This window comes from Vipera berus (assembly GCF_964194415.1).
Source record: "Vipera berus genome assembly, chromosome: 1".
Classification (NCBI taxonomy): domain Eukaryota; kingdom Metazoa; phylum Chordata; class Lepidosauria; order Squamata; family Viperidae; genus Vipera; species Vipera berus.
The window spans coordinates 177,943,611-177,962,878 of NC_138202.1; the positions used below are offsets into that span (position 1 = coordinate 177,943,611).

Genomic DNA, 19,268 nt, shown 5'->3' on the forward strand with positions numbered 1-19,268 from the left:
ACAAAACTTTTTAAAATCAAATTTAAATCTTTCAAAAATTCTATAATAATTAACCCAATCATAAGCAAATCCTTCACTTACTAGTTGTTCTCTTCTATCTTAAATCCCTCTTTTCCAAATATCAATGTCTCGATATGTCATCCATTTATATTTTGAAATCATCTCTGTTATATATAGACTTCATGAGGTGATAGCCAAAGTGTCACTTCACTTTTATCAGCTAATCTACTTTTACAATTATACACATGCAATCGATTGCCTAATAGCATGAATCTTAAAAAAAGGGTTAACTTTTACTTTGTCATACCACAGATAAGCATGCCATCCAAATCTCAAATCAAAATATTTGAGGTATAACAGCCGTAACTTTTTAAAGTTATTCAGTCTTTTAACCATATCAGACAACAAGCATCATAAAATATACCTTTCTGCCACTGTTTGAAAGTGGAAATTAATCAATATCGGTATAGTCTGAAAGAAAAATAACATTCTAGTTAGTACATTCATTTGAATTGCTGAAATTCTTCCCATTAATGAATAAATCTATTTTTTGCCATCTATTTAAATCCAATTTTATCTCCTTCCATATTTTACTGTAATTATTTTTGTAAAGCTTAGAATTTTCCTCTGTGAGAGTTACCTCCAAGTACTGTACCTTTTTCACAACTTTAAAAAGTTTTAAATTACAATTTCTTCTGATCTTCCAGCTTTATTTATTTATTTATTTATTTTTTATTTTAATTCCATTTATATCACGCCCTTCTCCGAAGACTCAGGGCGGCTTACAAGCTTAGCAGTAGCCTTCATTCTATGTATATGCCTGCTTATTAGGGCTTACACACACCCCCCAAGCGGCATTATTACAAAGTCAGCTTATTGCCCCCAACAATCTGGGTCCTCATTTTACCTACCTCGGAAGGATGGAAGGCTGAGTCAACCTTGAGCCTGGTGGGACGCGAACCTGCACTAATTGCAGGCAGCTGGTGTTACCGTCTTTGATTTATTTATTTATTCTTAAACCAGCCATTTTTCCCAAACATTTTAATCTTTCTTCCTCTTAACATGTTCAATGTTCTCTAGGGGTGTTGCACAATCAATACCAAACTGTTGGCAAATGCAGGTAATTTGTAATTATGCACTTTAATTTGTAGTCCTTTTGTTCTATTATCCTGTCTAATATCCCTATTTTACTATTCCAACACCACAATAAATAATAGAGGATAAAAGACACTTGTCTTGTTCCCATCTGGCTTTCACATAGTTTCATAAAGTCTCCATTAACCATGAATCGAGCTTTCTGGAGTGTATAGATGGACTTCAGAACCTGTATAAAGCCCAATCCAAAATCTATCTTTTCCACTACTTTTCTGCATCCAGAAAGACTAATGTCTTGACTCTACATTGTTGTAAATATTCAGTTATATTCAAAATTACTCTTACATTATGTTTTAATTGTCTTTTAGGTAAAAAACCACAGTGGTCTTCATGTATATAATCCTGTAAAACCTTTTTAAATCTTTCAGCTAAAATAGATGCAAAGAGTTTGTAGTCATTATTTAGGAGAGAAATTGGTCTGTAGTTCTTCACAGAAGAACTACAGTTAAATCCAGGCCATCTTTGAGTATTAGAGAAATATAGGCATCTTTCCAAGCGTCTGGTATAGGGTTCCCCTTAAAATAGAATTCATTAAGTCCTTCATTGGAAGAAATAACTGATCTTTGAAAATTTTATAGAATCCGCTCAGTGGGCATCTGGTCCCAGAGTTTTGCTTGTTTTAGCTCTTTTAATTGCTTCTATTATTTCAAATCTTTTTGATTAATCTGAACATTTTACTAGTATTTTGTAATATTTCCTTAGTAGTCAATCTAAAAATTTCAAAGATTGTTCTAAATAAAAATTCATAAACATCATTAATCCATCTTTTTGAAAACACAAAGAACTCAGTTAACAAACTCTTCATTAGTTTTATTTCATAAAAATTAGATATTTATTTTTAAGTCAGCTTTCCATTTTTTTTGTTCCAGAAATATCCACATTATTTACATTTCTTTTAAAACCAAACTATTTTATTATTCCCAAAGTTCACAGGATGTCTGTTCATTTTTCACATGACTATATGCTGAAGCACATGGAATGTTATTACTTTCCCACCAAAGTGGTATCTATTTATCTACTCGCATTTGCGTGGTTTTGAACTGCTAGGTTGGCAGGAACTAGAGCAAGTAACAGGAGCTCACCCCATCACATGGTACTCAGGCCTCGAACTCGGGATGTCAGCTTTCCAGTTGACAAGCTCAGTGTCTTTAACCACTGAGTCATCATGCCCCCTATAAATAACATAATAAGCACTATAAAGTGAATTTTCTTTACTGATTAATTAGTGAATTCCATATATGCACGTAGTCATCTTCTTACAACTGGTCATTTAACAGCAGCTCACAGTCACAGCAGCCTCAGAATGGATCCTTTATGTCTCATAAAGCATTTTCGGTTATTGGAAAGCATTACACCCCTCCTGGTTTTCCCTAGAAATTCAATAGGATGCTGGCCATAGATGGGATGTTGGATTGAGGTCTGTTTCCACAGCTTGCCAAGGGAATTTCCTTTCCCTTTGTGCAGGGAGGGAAAATCCTGTGTGCTGGAAGAATGGACATAGTTAATGGACTAACATAATATCCTACCTTCTCTCTGTTTGTATCTTGTTCTTTTCCTTCCCTCTTTTTCAATTTTTAACCAGTTTTAATGTTACTATTTATAGTTTTAATCAGTGCTTTTTTCTTAAAAAAAAAAAGGTGCCGGAACTCTCATCTTGGCGGGCGCAGGAGGCAGGGGCAGCGGTACTGCTGCGGTCACAGGTAGCGCAAGGGGTGTCAGCAGCAGGCTGCCCCCCAGGGCCGGAGCTGGCGCAGCTGGTGCTGTGGGAGCCATGGGGCCCACTCTACACGGCGGGGCTGCAAGAAATCGGTAGTGACCAGCACGGCCACAGTGGAGCACATGCCCATCTGGAGGCCAGGCACTAAGCATAGCAGCAGCCATACATCCGCACACTCTCACAAACACTCCCCAGTTTCCCCTCGTACACAGAACATTCAGCAGCGGCCCAGTGTGTTGCATAACACCAACATGAAGATCATCTCCTCGGAAGGTCTCACCCCCCCATTTTGCAATCTTCTTCTTCCTCCTCCTCTTCACCCACTGCCACCACGTCCCTGGCCTGCTCCTCTGGCTTCTGTCCGGCATCGGTATTGCGCAGCATGGACAGCTACGCCTCGGTGGTGGAATCGGCCCACGTGCAGAAAGAGGCCTTGTCCTCCGGGACACAGGCTGTCAAAAGCGAACGGTCTCAGCCCGAGGCCAACCATCTGTTCACCTCAAAGTTGCCTGCCCGGCCTACAACAGACACTTTTGCCCGTAAAAGCTACGGAGCCCAAGACTTTGTCCTGCGCTGGGCCAGGAGCGGTCCACCCATTTACCAGAGGACAGGGGAAAATCCAGCCTTCACATCACACACTCCTGGACCTGTCACTGCATGCCGTTTCAGCCGTCGAGTAGAGAAAAGAGTAAACTCTTTTCAGTGCAGGAGCAGGAGCTGCGAGTACTCATTTTCCATGGGAAATACAGTCCTGACGGCATTGAAACCATAACTCCCCCTCTGTCCTCCACGAGAGACGCAGCTCCCACAGCACCAGCTGCTCTGGCGCTGACTCCGGCCTCGGGGGACAGCCCGCTGCCACCACCCCACAAATCCCTGCTCGCAACCGCCCCGCCAGCGATGCCGCCCACCCCACAGCTCCCACAGCACCAGCCGCTCTGGCAATGACTCCAGCCTTGGAGGGCAGCCCGCTGCCGCCACCCCCACCCCACCAGCAATGCCACCTGCCCCGCACAGAGCATGGCCCATGGTTCCCACAGCACCAGCCGCTCTGGTGCTGACTCCGGCCTTGGGGGGCAGCCCGCTACCGCCACCCCATGCCACCAGCAATGACACCTGCACCGTATAGAGCACGACCTGCGGCTCCCATAGCACCAGTCGCTCTGGCGCTGACTCCGGCCTTGGGGGGCAGCCAGCTGCAGCCACCCCTGCTCGCAAATGCCCTGCCAGCAATGCCGCCCGCCCCACAAAAAGCACACCCCGCGGCTCCCACAGCACCAGCACCCCTGCTCACAACCGCCCCGCCAGCGATGCCACCTGCGCAGAACCCACCTCCAACTCCTGTCCCCTATTACTGACCTAGTTGAGATGGTGTATTTGGGCAGCAGGGAGGGGTGCAAAGTTCCTACCAACTCGTCTTTGCTGAAGACAACTTGCCTGTGCAAGTTTGGCGCGCTCAGCAACAATTCCTATTGGCTTTCGAAAGCCAATAGGCTTTCGAAAGCCAATAGAGGGAGTAGCACAGCTTGTGCAAAAGCTTTTTTGTGTGCGTGTGTATATGTGTGCAAAAAAAAAAAAAAGGTGCCAGAACACTGTTCTGAGCCTTGTATGAGAAAAAAAGCCCTGGTTTTAATAGTTTATATTGATGTTTTATTGGTTTTAAACTACCTAGAATCACATATAAATAAGATGAACAGTGTGTAAGTTTAATAAATTAATTAATAAGCAGTTACATTGTTTAATTGCTCAGACTGTTTTATGTTTTTTCCCCCCAAGAGCACAAGATCTTTTCCGCCAAGCAATGAAATCTGAAAACATCATCCTGGAAGTTGTCCCTTTGTATGGGCGTGAACAATATGAAAAGTCAGTCATAGCACCATTGTACTCCCCAAATAAAGCAGAGCATATTTCGAAAGGAAAATTTCCACCTGCAGCCCATCCAAAGTCGATGATGATGAAAGACCCAGATTTCTCTGAAGCAAACAATCTAGAGACTGTTACACATGCATCTCCCAAGAGTCCTAACTTCTCAAGAATTAATAAGAAACCTCCATCGCCATCTTTATCCCCATTGATAGGTTTTGGCAGCAAGAAAAATGCAAAGAAAATAAGGATTGATCTGAAAAAAGGTAAATTGTTATGAGTTGTTACTTTCCAAATAGGATTTTTTACATATGGTTGATATAATTTAATTTAATTTTAATTTAATTTTAATTCCATTTATATCCCGCCCTTCTCCGAAGACTCAGGGCGGCTTACAAGCTTAGCAGTAGCCTTCATTCTATGTATATGCCTGCTTATTAGTGCTTTCATACACACCCCAAGCGGCATTATTACAAAGTCAGCTTAATTGCCCCCAACAATCTGGGTCCTTAATTGCCCCCAACAATCTGGTATACATTTGACTCATTCGTTGCAAAAGCAGCTGACATGCTATCTGGAAACAGAAATAGGCGAGCGCTTATGCAGGGGAGGCAGCTGGCAAATAACAGCTTCCATGTATCCAGGGGTATTTAAAAAACAGGTACGGTAACAGTATGCAGCAGACATTGCATTTAAAAATCTTTCCAGTTGGAGTTCCTTTACTTTTAAAGTTACTTTTGTTTTCAGTCAGCAAACATATCTGCTGGAATGTTATAATAACATGAAATAATAACTTGATACCGCTGTATTGATAAGATTTGGTTGAATAATTTTCAGTATTCCATGGCACAGCACTGGTTGTTAAGATTTAAGAAGGCTTCCTATGGAACGTTCAGTTTCTAAAGTGAAGCAGTGTTTCCTGAAATCATACTACAGAACAGAATTAGGAGAATTTAGTTTGAAATTTGAACACTGAATTATTGCAACAATATATTTGCATGTTAAATTCAAAGTCGCACATCTGTCAGATTAAAAAGGTCAACAATTTACTTCTTCTCAAAACCCACTTGAAAGTCTTCCATTGAGGATTAGGATAGTCTGTGGATAAATCACACAGCTGACTATTTATTTAAACACTAAATGGTTTACCCATGCTTGAAAGGCTCAGCTTCTACTTATTTCAATGTTTTTGTCCATAAAGTACTCCAAGAATAAAGAAATAATGCATAAAGTAGCAATTAGCAAGCTTTTATATTGCATCAGTTTCCAAATTGTAAGCCTTTGCACTAAAAATTATTCCACATTCCGCAAAAATATATCATAGACTTACCTACTCTGAGTACAGCTAAGAGCAGAACTGTTTAGAGAGGCGTCACATTCTTTTTCCTCTCTTTCTGTCCTCCTGTCTGAATACATGTAAGCTTATTTATATGTTGTTACTAGGTGTTGGCTGCAAAGAACTTCTTGCAAGGTCTTGCATGTAGAGATCACCACGAAAAACAATTTCAAGCTGTATTCTATAACATACATCAGATGATCTGCCCCAAATGAGTTTTAAAAGGTTTTACCCACAAAACTCTAGGCTGGAGCTATTAGGCTTCTGGTCAGCTCCCCTAATAAATTCTGTCTTAAGTTTTTTAATCAAAGAAAGACTTCCTTTTCTGCTTTTTGTCTCAGGATTCTGCTCTTTAGCCAATTGTTATCAAAGAGACCCATTAGGGTTGTTAACAATATAGAAGGGCATACTTGTTTTAGTGTTCTTGTTCTTGGAAAGCTTTATTAAGGAGTAATTAATGCAACAACAAAATAGCCAATAAGCTTTTGTATAAAATCTCCCAACATACCAATTTTCAAGAAGCCATAAAGATGGGAAAATAAAATTTACTAATTTTAAACTAGCACTTCTGACAAATTATTTCAAGATTGTAATACTAGCAACGTGTTATACTCAATCTAAAGCTGGCAAAGATGCTTCAGATACAGTGTGGGCACTGCAGTTTTACCTATTGTTGCATTGGGCTTACACAGTAGCTACATGAGGCTCATTTCAGTTATGGAAATGTTCAGCCTGTAGTTGCCACTTCTGCAGTGTCTCCTGGACACAAGCAAAAACTTTTTTGAGTCTGCAAGGTTCCCATAAGGGAAAGCGCCTTTCAGGAGTCACCAATAGATACAGTGAGTGTGCCCACGCCAGAGCTGAAGCCTTTTGACCCGTTTGGACTTGAATACTGCACACTCTAATAATAATAATAATAATAATAATAATAATAATAATAATAATAATAATAATAATAATAATAATAATAATAATAATAATAATAATAATAATAATAATAATAATGTAAAAAAATTGGTCAGTTTGGTCTAGTGTTTAACACTCCAGGATACAAACCACTAGGTTATGTGTTCTAATCTTGCCTTCAGCATGAAAGCCACATGGGTGATTTTGGGTCAGTCACATTCTCTCTCTGCTCAATTCACCTCATAAGGTTGTTGTGGGGAAACTAGTAGGAGGAAGGAGTATTAGGTATATTTACTCCCTTAGTAAAAATAACAAAGATGGGATAAAAGAAATATCTATTCATTATACAGATTAAAAAATGCTTCCAGATAATTTCTTCTGTCCTTTTGACCTTTTCTAATGTAATATGTCACTAAAGCTAATGTTCGTTCTTTGAGTTACTGCATGCTTTACATAAGAACAATGTACAGAACGGAAGTAGGGAAACATACTATATGTTAAAGAATTAATCTTGAATTTAAAGAAATCTGATGAAAGAAACACTTGGTTGCTGCACAGAAAAGCTGAACAGGGTGTCTTAATTTAGCTAAAGCAAGGAATGGATCCTACTATTCTTACCTTTCAAAACAAACCTATTAATATAAATATTAAATTTTAAAGCTTTAGAGAAGAGCCTTCTGTTAGCTGCTGGTTGCCTCATATTACAGATATTTCTTCTATTCTTTAGGACCTGAAGGACTAGGTTTTACTGTGGTCACCAGGGACTCCTCCATACATGGTCCTGGCCCTATATTTGTAAAGAATATTTTGCCTCGAGGTGCAGCAGTTAAAGATGGCCGTTTGCATTCAGGAGACAGAATATTGGAGGTTGGAAATCCTATTACTCAGTACATATCTTTCTGTTAAATGAATTAAACAGTATTTGATGGGGGCAAAGAGCTCTAAGCTTTTCTGCCATCATATGATGCTTTTTCGACTGATACAAACTTGTTTAATGTAAAACATAGGCTCAGGTGCATTATAAAATAATTATAATAACCCATTTGTTTGCATTTTGCCAAATATATTTTTGGAAATATAACTGCTCACTGCATTTTTTTTTACCAAAACAAGGTTATTGGTTAGATAATTTTTATCTTCTCTAATCTGAAGGTGAGGTCACGTTTCTTGGATACTCAAAGCCTATGCTTGCATTCATGATACTTTCCTATTTTTGCTTTTAAAATTTGCCTGAGCAAAATTTGGAATTTGGAATTCAGAAGTAATAAATGCTCCCTGGATATCCCACCTCTAAGGAGATGTAAATCTCCTGCTGAATATGCTAATTTTAAGATTCACCCATTTATGGCTTTCCAGATTCAACCATTTTGAATGATATTGATTATTTGGATCTATTGAAGCTGATACTATTGTTTTGTAAAAGAAAACCTTCCCAGCAATATTCAAACAGGTTTTGGATATACTTGTTAAATATGTTTCTCACATAATGTGAAAAAAAGCACAAAGCAAGGACAAAGCAAGTTTCTCTGAGTATATTTAGCATGATGCAGCTGAAAAGAACCTTTCCTCAGTAGCAATTTACCATATTTTACTTGGCAAAGGCAAATAGACAATTTGCAGTTCTGGATGAAGTGAAATCATACCTAAGTAAAATGAGATTGTTGGAGAGAAGTCAAAATTAGAAATCAACATTCAAATTAATCTTTGTGACAATATCTGGCTTGGATGTGAAATATTTTGAAGTATGTCTTCTCTGATAGGCAAGTTTAATGCTCCATTCTTACATCTTCCTCAGCATTTTACTTGAGTTTCATCCAATGCAACCATAGGCAAACCTCTACTTCAATAGTCCTGTGCTTTCTTCTGTTGGAGAATGGGGTGGGGTTGAAGTGGTATTCTTGCAGGGAATATCAGTAGATATAGTAAAGGTAAAGGTTCCCCCGCACATGCGTGCTAGTCATTTCCAACTCTAGGGGCCGGTGCTCATCTCCGTTTCAAAGCCAAAGAGCCAGCGCTTGTCCGAGGACGTCTCCGTGGTCATGTGGCCGGCATGACTAGACGCCAAAGGCACACGGAACGCTGTTACCTTCCCACTGTAGTGGTCCCTATTTTTGTACTTGCATTTTTACGTGCTTTCGAACTGCTAGGTTGGCAGAAGCTGGGACGAGTAACAGGTGCTCACTCTGCTACGCGGCACTCGGGATTCGACCCGCCAAACTGCCGACCTTCTGATCAACAAGCTCAGCGTCCTAACCCACTGATATATAAATTCCAGATATAGATCTCACCGCAAAAGTAGGGAAGGAAACTTTGAAACATGTGCAAGATGGGTGGCTTAGATGGCTTAGGTCCCCAATCCTCAGTTTGATACCATGTGGATTAAATTGCTCAATATTTAACTATGAGGGTGAAGGTTCATTCTCTGAGCTTATGGGTTGGTTTCCGAACGTTTTGTTACCTGGCTAGTAACATCTTCAATGGAGTTTGTTACCTAGCTTGGTAACAAAACATTTGGAAACCAACCCACAAGATCGGAGAACGAACCTTCACCCTCATCCTACACCCGAGCTACAGATATTCGCCACTATTGCAAATTTAACAATATATTGTTAACAATTTTTGCTAACTTGCTCATTTATGGTGTTATTAGGTGAATGGTAGAGATATCAGTGGCAGAACTCAAGAAGAACTTGTAGCTACTCTGAGAAGCACAAAACAAGGAGAGATAGTTTCCCTGCTCATTGCTCGCCAGGAAGAAACCTTTCTGCCCCGAGAACTGGTAATACTCTTTGTAAAATAAAATGTGTGGAAAAGTATCACTGTTTATTGAGTAGTTGAAAATGTTAATTTAATGAAGTTTTTATGAGGTTACAAAATTGTTTGACAATGAGAATAATAAGTTTGAATTCTCTTATCTAGATGAAGACACAAAATCAGTATAAAGTACTACTAAAATTAGGAGATTATATAAATTGATTGAATTTAATGTTAACTAGTTATGATTTTTTTCAAATGCTGGTTTGATAATTTTTGCTATTAGCAAGATTGATTGTCTTTCATTCTGTTAACATGTAGTATAGTACAACTTCATCCTCAATAGATTTATCCAGACACTTATTTAGTCCTCGACTCACAACCATTTGTTTAGTATGGTTTGGTATGCTGGTCTGACAGCCGCGGACAGGAAAGTATTACAGAGTATTACAGAGGGTAGTGAGCACAGCACAAGACATTGTGGGCTGTTCCCTGACACCACTGGATGACATCGCCAGGGCTCGTTGCCTTGGAAGAGTGAGGAAGATTCTCAGGGATGACTCACACCCTGGACGGTATCTCTTTAGTCTCCTAGGACAGGGGTCGGCAACCTAAAAAAGTAAAAGAGCCACCGGGAACCGGTTCCATCACAAATTAAAAAAACTGGGAGCCGCATGCGTGTGTCCATGCACGCGCACGCGCAAAAAATGTAGATGGGCCACGGCAGCTTCCTGAAAGAGCGACGCCGCGGCCCGTTCGCGCGGAGGTACGCACGCACCTCTCCAAAGGTTTGGGGAGGTGCGCGCGCAGCTCCGCCCATTCGGGGAGGTGCGCGCGCACCTCTCGGAACGGGCCGCGGCGTCGCTCTTTCAGGAAGCTGCCGTGGCCCATCTGCAAAGCTGCCGCTTTCGGCAGCTTTGCAGACGGGCCGCGGCAGCTTCCTCAAAGAACCACGCCACGGCCCGTTTGCGCGGAGGTACGCGCGCACCTCTCCAAAGGTTTGGGGAGGTGCGCGCGCAGCTCCGCCCATTCGGGGAGGTGCGCGCGCACCTCTCGGAACGGGCCGCGGCGTCGCTCTTTCAGGAAGCTGCCGTGGCCCATCTGCAAATCTGCCGCTTTCGGCAGCTTTGCAGACGGGCCGTGGCAGCTTCCTCAAAGAACGACGCCGCGGCCCGTTCGCGCGGAGGTACGCGCGCACCTCTCCAAAGGTTTGGGGAGGTGCGCGCGCAGCTCCGCCCATTCGGGGAGGTGCGCGCGCACCTCTCGGAACGGGCCGCGGCGTCGCTCTTTCAGGAAGCTGCCGTGGCCCATCTGCAAATCTGCCGCTTTCGGCAGCTTTGCAGACGGGCCGTGGCAGCTTCCTCAAAGAACGACGCCGCGGCCCGTTCGCGCGGAGGTACGCGCGCACCTCTCCAAAGGTTTGGGGAGGTGCGCGCGCACCTCCGCCCATTCGGGGAGGTGCGCACGCACCTCTCCAAACGGGCGGTGCCACTCTCCATTTGGAGAGGTGCGCGCGCACCATTGCCCGTTCGAAGAGGTGCGCGCGCACCGGGCGGCTGGGAGCCGCAGGAGACGGCTCAAAGAGCCGCATGCGGCTCCGGAGCCGCGGGTTGCCGACCCGTGTCCTAGGAGATATAGGAATATAGCCAGCCGTACCAACAGGCTGAAAAATAGCTTTTATCCGTGGGCTGTTAGGCTTTTAAATGGGACATAATCTTATGCAGAATTGACTTGGGAGGCCGGTGTGTGGTGTAGTTGGTTCACATGGTGTGGTAGGATGGAGGGTTTGTTGTCACTGTGTGTTGGGGGGAGAGAGCACGGGGGGAGGCTCAGTTAATCTCAATGTACACATGTTGTACTTTGACAATAAAGGTTTATATATATTTAGTGACCGTTCAAAGTTACACTGGCGCTGAAAAAAGTGATTTGTGACTGTTTCTCATGCTTATGACCACTGCAGCATCCCTGTGCTCATGAGATCAACATTCAGAGGCTTGGCAATGACTCATATTTATGATGGTTGCAATGTCCTGGAGTCATGTGAGGAAATTTTACAACATTATGGCAAACCAAGTCAATAGGGAAAGCCAGATTCACTTAACCATGTTACCAATTTAACAACTGCAGCGATCCACGTAACAACTGTGGCAAGGAAAATTGTCAAATGGGGCAAAACCTATTTAATAATTGTCTCAGCATCAGAAATTCTGGGCTCAGTTGTGGTCATAAGTTGAGGATTACCTGTAATACTATTCTTCTTTATACTACTTCCTTCAAAGACAACAAATAAACCTGGAAGTCGGGCTCATTTAGATAAAGATCTACACCATGCTTCTCCTCTTTCCCATTATGACTTCCAGTGATGTGGTTCTGAGGTGTGCATCCTATACTTCATCCAGCCAACCATGTTCAGAAAGCTCAGTTCTGCCCAACTACATTACATCACAATGTTAGTCTCCCTCGTCGTCTTCCTTGTATATGTATAACAAGGAACAAGGAAGCAATGGACAAAAATGCAAGACCATCTGTGTACCAGTTCACCCCTCACACCGTCTATACAGTACATACCGAGTTGTACTGGATCTGAAGAATAGGTTAACCTTATATTTTAAAATGTAATGATGCAGTGTTTAAAATATTTCATAATTTCCCATACATTTACTTTGCCGATGATCTACTGCAAAACAGTTGTTTAATTTTGCCTTATTTTGAAACATGTGCTCTTGCCCAAACGGTCCATAGAAAAGTCTGTCACTATTCAGAAGATAACTTTTTTCTGGAATAACAGCCATCTCAGACAAAATGTAAATCTCTTGATTTCCTTTTTGTTGTTTTGATTCTTAAAAAAAATACTTTCAATATAAAGCATAAAGGAAGGCCAGTACATCCTGTCTTTATCTTATTCTCTATTCTTGAAAGAAAATAAACTCTAGCAAGACTCTTCCTTTTCTGTTTCTTAAGAAGTCATTTTTAGTTCATTGCTTTTACCATTATATGAAAATCATCATTAGACTGTACAGTATATCAAGACTAGGCATGCTTTTCTTCCCATTAGTTTTGCTTATTTGGTTGCCTTTTTTGGCACTCCAGTCTATATTGGGCTGAACCATTATTGTAATGAGTGGTTACTATGGACTGTCAAAGTATCTCTATTAGCAAAGTAGACATTCTACAGAGTCATTTAACATGTATATATGTAAGTATGCATGCAAGCATGCATTTGTATCCTTTTAATTTTGTTAAGTCTAGACTGCAGTAAATATGTGAACTTAACCTTTTTGATGGATTGATAATGGCATTTGCTGTTGGCCTGCTGAAATGCTAGATTTAAGCCAGCTTTGAAATTTGAAAAACACGTGTATTTTATCTTGCAGTTTTGCTAGTTGGCAGCTTTATTTGGGTGAGCAGCATCTTTAGAGGGAGGTCCTCCCTCCCTCCACATAATGAATGTGCAACGATAAAATATAATACTATAATAAAATGAAACAGTTAAAATCAAAGCTAATTAAAACAGTTAACAATTAAAAGCTTGGCAAAAACGAAGCAGTTTTTCCATCTTCCTAATTATTGGAAGAGTGTTAGCCAAAGACACCCCTTTGCAGAATGCATTCCGTAGCCCAAAGAAGACCCTTTCCTGTTAGTTCTCTTCAGGAGAGCATCTTCTGTTGATCTTTGCCACAAAGATCCTTACTTGGCAAAAAAAGGCTCATTTTTACAGAGTTTCAGGATAGTCTATCAATGCCAGGAGGGAGGGAAAGATGAGTTTAGTGGGCAACCTAGTTCAGAATATTTTTTTTACTGAAATGATAAAGCCATTTAACACCACACAGTGATCCTTGGATCCTTTCCACTAGGCACCAGACCACCCCTATTATGAAGTCCTTGACTCAATAATATATCTATATATATGTATCTATATCTATGTATCTATATCTACACACACACACACACACAAATTGGATCCTTTCCACTAGGCACCAGACCACCCCTATTATGAACTCCTTGACTCAATAATATATATCTATGTATCTATATCTACACACACACACACACACACACACACACACACACACACACACATTGGATCCTTTCCACTAGGTACCAGACCCCCCCTATTATCAACTCCTTGACTCAATAATATATCTATATATCTGTATCTATATCTATATATCTATATCTACACACACACACACACACACACACACACACACACAAATTGGATCCTTTCCACTAGGTACCAGACCACCCCTATTATGAACTCCTTCACTCAGCCCCAACCTAGGTCAGTGTTTAGGGGATAGACATTCAAATTAGAAATCAAACTACTGGGATTTCTCCCCCCCCATCCCTCAGTCTTTTTTAGAGGGAAAAAAAGTACAAGGACTAGTTAGTATTGCTCTCTCTATCCGCTTGTTTCTAATCAGTTTTTAAAAACTCACTTTTAACGAATCTTAGTCAAGCTTCTTTGAAAATACTTTCTTGATCACTAAAATAGTAACTTATTCCATTACATAAATTTGTGAAGGTTCCTGGTGGTTGCATCTATTGTTTGGAACCTCCTTGCTGATATGTATGGATTATTTATTATTCCATTGTTTACAGGTGCATATTTAAGACTCAGGTTCATACAGATTTTTGCTTTTAAATATAGTTTTTTTTTCTTTTTTCTCTCTCATCAATTTTAATGTACGTGTTTTGTTTTGTTTTGTTTTATTTCATTTATTGTCACTTTTTGTTCCTAAATTTCTGCAGTTCAGCTGTTCTATGGGGACTGGGTCATATTTAGATAATGTTTAGATTTAGATAGATAAACAAGTAAATATACATGACACAAAATTATGGATTACCATTCAGACTGTTTTCCCGGGCAATGAGGAAGCCCAGCTGAACAGTGGTAAACTAGAAAGAAATAAGTATGTTCACCATGATGGTTTCACCTAAAGAGATGGTTGTTGTTTTTATAATTTTGCTCACATGGCACACTTGCCATAGATAGTGGTGTTGTACTGAAAAAAAAGTATTCTGGAGGTTGACTACCTTTCTGTAATTGATGTAGAATTACTACTACTAGATTATAAACTGTTTGCCTCCTCTGCCTGATTGTTGCATTTTAAAGCACTTTAGGAAACTGCATTTTTATAGGAGCAAGCAAAGGCACTTAGAATCATAGTTATATTTATAATTTCTGGGTGTGCATTTTAATCCATGAACTAAGGATTAATTATCTTTCAAGAGGACAAGTTGCTCCTCCCTGGCTTAATTGCGATCTCAATAGGCAGAGACATTGGATAGTTTCAATCTGGCCTTCAATTAAATTGCTTTTTATTTTCTTTCAAAGAATGATGCACAGGTGTTAGGCCTCGTAATAATGAAGGTGTTTAAATACTAATGCAATATAAAATATAGCTCTGTTTACTCATTCTACAGCTATATAAGAGAACATGTTTAATAACTTACTGGCTGAAAAAAGGCTCAGATGCTTAGGCAACATGCTTTAAATCTGCTGATCTCCGAAAAGAGGATGGTTGACATTGTGTGCTAAAATGTTAGTAGCAGTCTTGATTTTCATCTGAAATATAGTGTTGGCTATTCTTTTTGCTGTCATAAGACAAGTATACATTTTATAAGCAGAAAATGTGTGGAAGGGATCATACAGATTTTGTTCTTTTTACTTGAGTGGTCTTCAGGGTAGTGGGATAATTTAGTCTGGATAGTATGTCCAGGGGAGAAAGTCTGGAAAATAAAGGACATAAATATGCTGACCGCTAAAAGCCCTGAGCCTCTACTTCAGCCGCAGCTTTGGGGCTTCCAGTGCCGGGTGCCACTATGTAGGGTGGCCAATTGAGGGAGAAATAGGTGGGTGGGGGGATTTGAAGTGTCCCTGTGGTCGTAAATGTCTCCTGGCAGTCATAAGTAAGGTGGGTGTGAACTTTGTTTGCATGGTAGTTGGGGCGCTGTAGGGCATGAGTTATAAGTCCTTTCGTTCATTGAATGAATGGCCATAACTCAAGGAGTATGTACTGACTGCAGTCTTATGGCAGTAGTGGAGAATTAGTCACCCTTCAGAGGTTCCTGAGATAAATCTCTCAGCATTCACCATTTACACTGCTAGATTGGTTCGCTAACAGTTATAATTCAGCAACATTTGAAGAGTTCCAGTTGTCCAGTCTGCTCTTCAAGTAACTTTTGCAATCTTCCATCCTTGTTTTAAGGATTTGTTTTTTACAAATTATATTTATTTGTACATAATGCAGTTTTAGGAATATTGCATACACAAAAGACAAATATATTGCCCCATTTTAATAAATATGTGAGTACTAACCATATATAACACTATTTAGTGCAACAGCACAGTTTCCTTTAGGCTAATAATGTATTTCAAGATTAATATTTTGTGATTCCTTTGCATTTTCACTAACCACTTCCCTCTTTTTGACCTTGAAACTATCTTGATGAGTAGGTTTACCCTTACATGTAGTCCTCGCTAACTGACCACTCTTCAGAGACTGTTCAAGGTTGTGATGATACTGAAAAACTGGTACTTGTGACCAGTCCTTCAAGTTCTGGCTGACACAGCCCCTTTGATTGTAATTCAGGTGCTTGGCAACTGGCTCACACTTAAAACATTTACAGCATCCTGTGATCACATGATCACCATTTGTCACCTTCCCTGCTGGCTTCCCAGAACCAGACACAATGGGAAAGCCCATAAAGGTCACACGTTCCTCCGGTTAGTCCCCTGACTTTCAGGCGCTTGGGCTGCATGGTTCACTTCTCAGCGTTCCTGTGCTTGCATTGTGTCTCACACTCTACCTCTGACTTCCCTTCATTAATGTTGCACCATCTATACCTCAGCCTTCCTGCATTTGCACTCTGCTCTGCCATCCACCCCCTTATCTTTTGATACTCATACCCTGCTGCACCATTCACAAACCAGACATCCTCTGGCCTTTGCACCCTGCCACACTATCCATCCCCCAGATTTCCTGTGCTTGTACCTTGCTGTACCATCGTCCTTTGTCCTCCAGTGCTCATGTGTGGCCCGTATCAGGTCTTCCAAACTCTCTCCTGGCCTCCCCCAAGTCCTGCACTGGCCTTTCCCATCCCCGTGCAGCACTTCCGCAGTATCCCCATGCTCCTTACCTGTGACTCCTGACACTTCCCACTTAATGACCCACAATTTTTTTTAATCCCATTTATATCCCGCCCTTCTCCGAAGACTCACGGCGGCTTACAATTTAAAGCACAAATCGATGTGCTTAGCAATAGCCTTCATTCTATGTATATGCCTGCTTATTAGGGCTTTCGCCCCACCCCCCAAGCGGCATTATTACAAAGTCAGCTTATTGCCCCCAACAATCTGGGTCCTCATTTTACCTACCTCAGAAGGATGGAAGGCTGAGTCAACCTTGAGCCTGGTGGGACTCGAACCTGCACTAATTGCAGGCAGCTGGTGTTACTTAAGGAGGCATTAGCCCACTGCTTCACCAAGGCTCTAGTTACAATGGCAGTTGAGACTGCTGGGATAGTTGTTGTTAAGGAATGTGAGCAATGATGTCATGCTTTATGAGCGCATTGTTTAGCAATAGTAATGCAATCATAACCTGGGTACTTAGCTACATAAATAAAATAGTGCTATTGTATCTGGGCTTCAAAAATCCAAATAACCTCTAGATGGTGGCAAAGATATACCGAAGACATTATCTCTTTTTTATTCTCATTGTTACTGTCTAGGTCTGGCAAACTTTAAAAAAGATACTTCCTGTGTCAAATTGGATCTGCTGTAACATAATTTTGGGGAAACGTCTGAACATAAATATGTTTTATGAAACTTCTTTTTGGTATAACAAAGGTTAATGACTGTTGATTAGATTAAAGCAGGGGTGTCAAACTGCCGGCCCACGGGCCGGATGCGTCACACAAAAGCTGCACCCACCCCATTGCTGGCAATGACAAAACAGTCCCGATACGTCGCACGACGTCACATGAGTTTGACATGTCTGGATTAAAGGATAGGTCTTATTTAAGTACAAGTTCAGCAAACAAACATATCAAATTGCTATATAAACTGTTTTCATATTATAAGAGCAGTGAAACCCAGATTATTGTTTGAGAATGCTTCAAAAGGAATGAGAGAATCTTAAACTCCTTTGTAAAGGAGATCAGCAAAATAAAATTGGAATCAATCACAAATTTTCCTCTTATTATCCACTTAGCCAAATGTTACCATAATGTGTGCCAGCTATTGACAATGTAACAGCTGGGGTTAGTAGCTGGTTCCAAAACTCAGGATTATCTTAATTTGCTTAATTATCAGACTGTACAGTGATTAATATATTTTATAAAATACATTTGGTTTTTCAGCTACATAAAAATACTAAGTTGATGTCTCTGAAGATAATTTAAAGATTATGAGGTTGGGTAAGGAACAGTTTGATATTAATCTGATATATATTTCTGCTTTTTTTTTAAAAAAAAAAGAAGAATGGAGAAACATTCAACTGTTCCACTCAAATCAGTTTGATTAACATTTCCAAGAAAAATTGATTATAAGCCCACTTTTTTAAAAATCAGTTTAAGTATTGTTTCTCTTCTTGCTCCAAAGAAAGTAAGATTCTTTTAGTGGAAACTATCACGTTTAATGCAGCTGTATAAATATTTATCATTGCATTCCTATTCCATCTTTTCTCCTGAGAGCTGAAGACAGCGTTCATTTTATTCCCCACTACAATGGTCCTATGAGATGGATTGGGCGAAGAGAGAGAATCTGGTCCAGAAACATTTAGTGAATTTTGTAGACAAATGGGAATACAAACCCAGGTTACACATTCACCCACACCTATAGTGTGATTGAATAATAATATTCACCTATGTTTGGTTTCACCTTCATATGCATTAATATCCTTTTAATATTTGGGGCAGCATTCAAAGCATACGTTTCATTGTAAGATGAAGGTTTTTTAAATCCTGAAAAGGATTAAGCTTTTTCCATTAAAGGGGAATATGTAATTATACAGGTTCTGAACTGCAATAGTCACTGGAGTGCTTTGGCAATTTCAGATTATGAATCCACAACGCAAAGTTTAATAAAATCATTGATACCGAGTATACAGTTCCTTATAGTTTTGAATTGATATACTTACATATATGTATATGAAATGCCAAGAATTACCAAAAGCAACATGCTTGTACAGATGGAATAGTTGGGAAAAGTAAACCGTCATTTCATATCTGGTAAGGTGGGCTAAAGAAGCTATGAGAGAGGTGAAGAAATGTGTTTTGCACCCCGAAGTCTGTTCTTCACCTCCTGGATCAGACCTTCCTGTCACTTGCTGCTTTTCCCATCTACCAGGTCTCCCCTCACATTGCCTCTGAGAGATCAAGGAGTGACTTTGCAACAGATGGTGGGAACTTAGCATCGGCTGGAATACACCAGCCAAACCTTGAAGGACTTTTCCCTTGGAACACTACAAAACAAACCTGAACTCAGTACTCAGCACTTTTATGCTTACAATGGACTGAAGAACATGAAGGGTG

The 19,268-nt window shown here is 40.5% G+C and overlaps 1 protein-coding gene across 4 annotated transcripts in view; it reads left to right on the forward strand.

Annotated features, from left to right (window-relative positions):
• The window catches only part of PARD3B (par-3 family cell polarity regulator beta), a 600,416-nt gene that overhangs the window by 195,030 nt on the left and 386,118 nt on the right, over positions 1 to 19,268 (forward strand). For all 4 annotated transcript variants that reach the window (XM_081312950.1, XM_081312947.1, XM_081312948.1 and 1 more), the window contains 3 exons: positions 4,649 to 5,001; positions 7,705 to 7,844; positions 9,628 to 9,756. In XM_081312950.1, the coding sequence (XP_081169076.1) occupies positions 4,649 to 5,001; positions 7,705 to 7,844; positions 9,628 to 9,756 (622 nt within the window). The remainder of the gene's footprint in view (positions 1 to 4,648; positions 5,002 to 7,704; positions 7,845 to 9,627; positions 9,757 to 19,268) is intronic.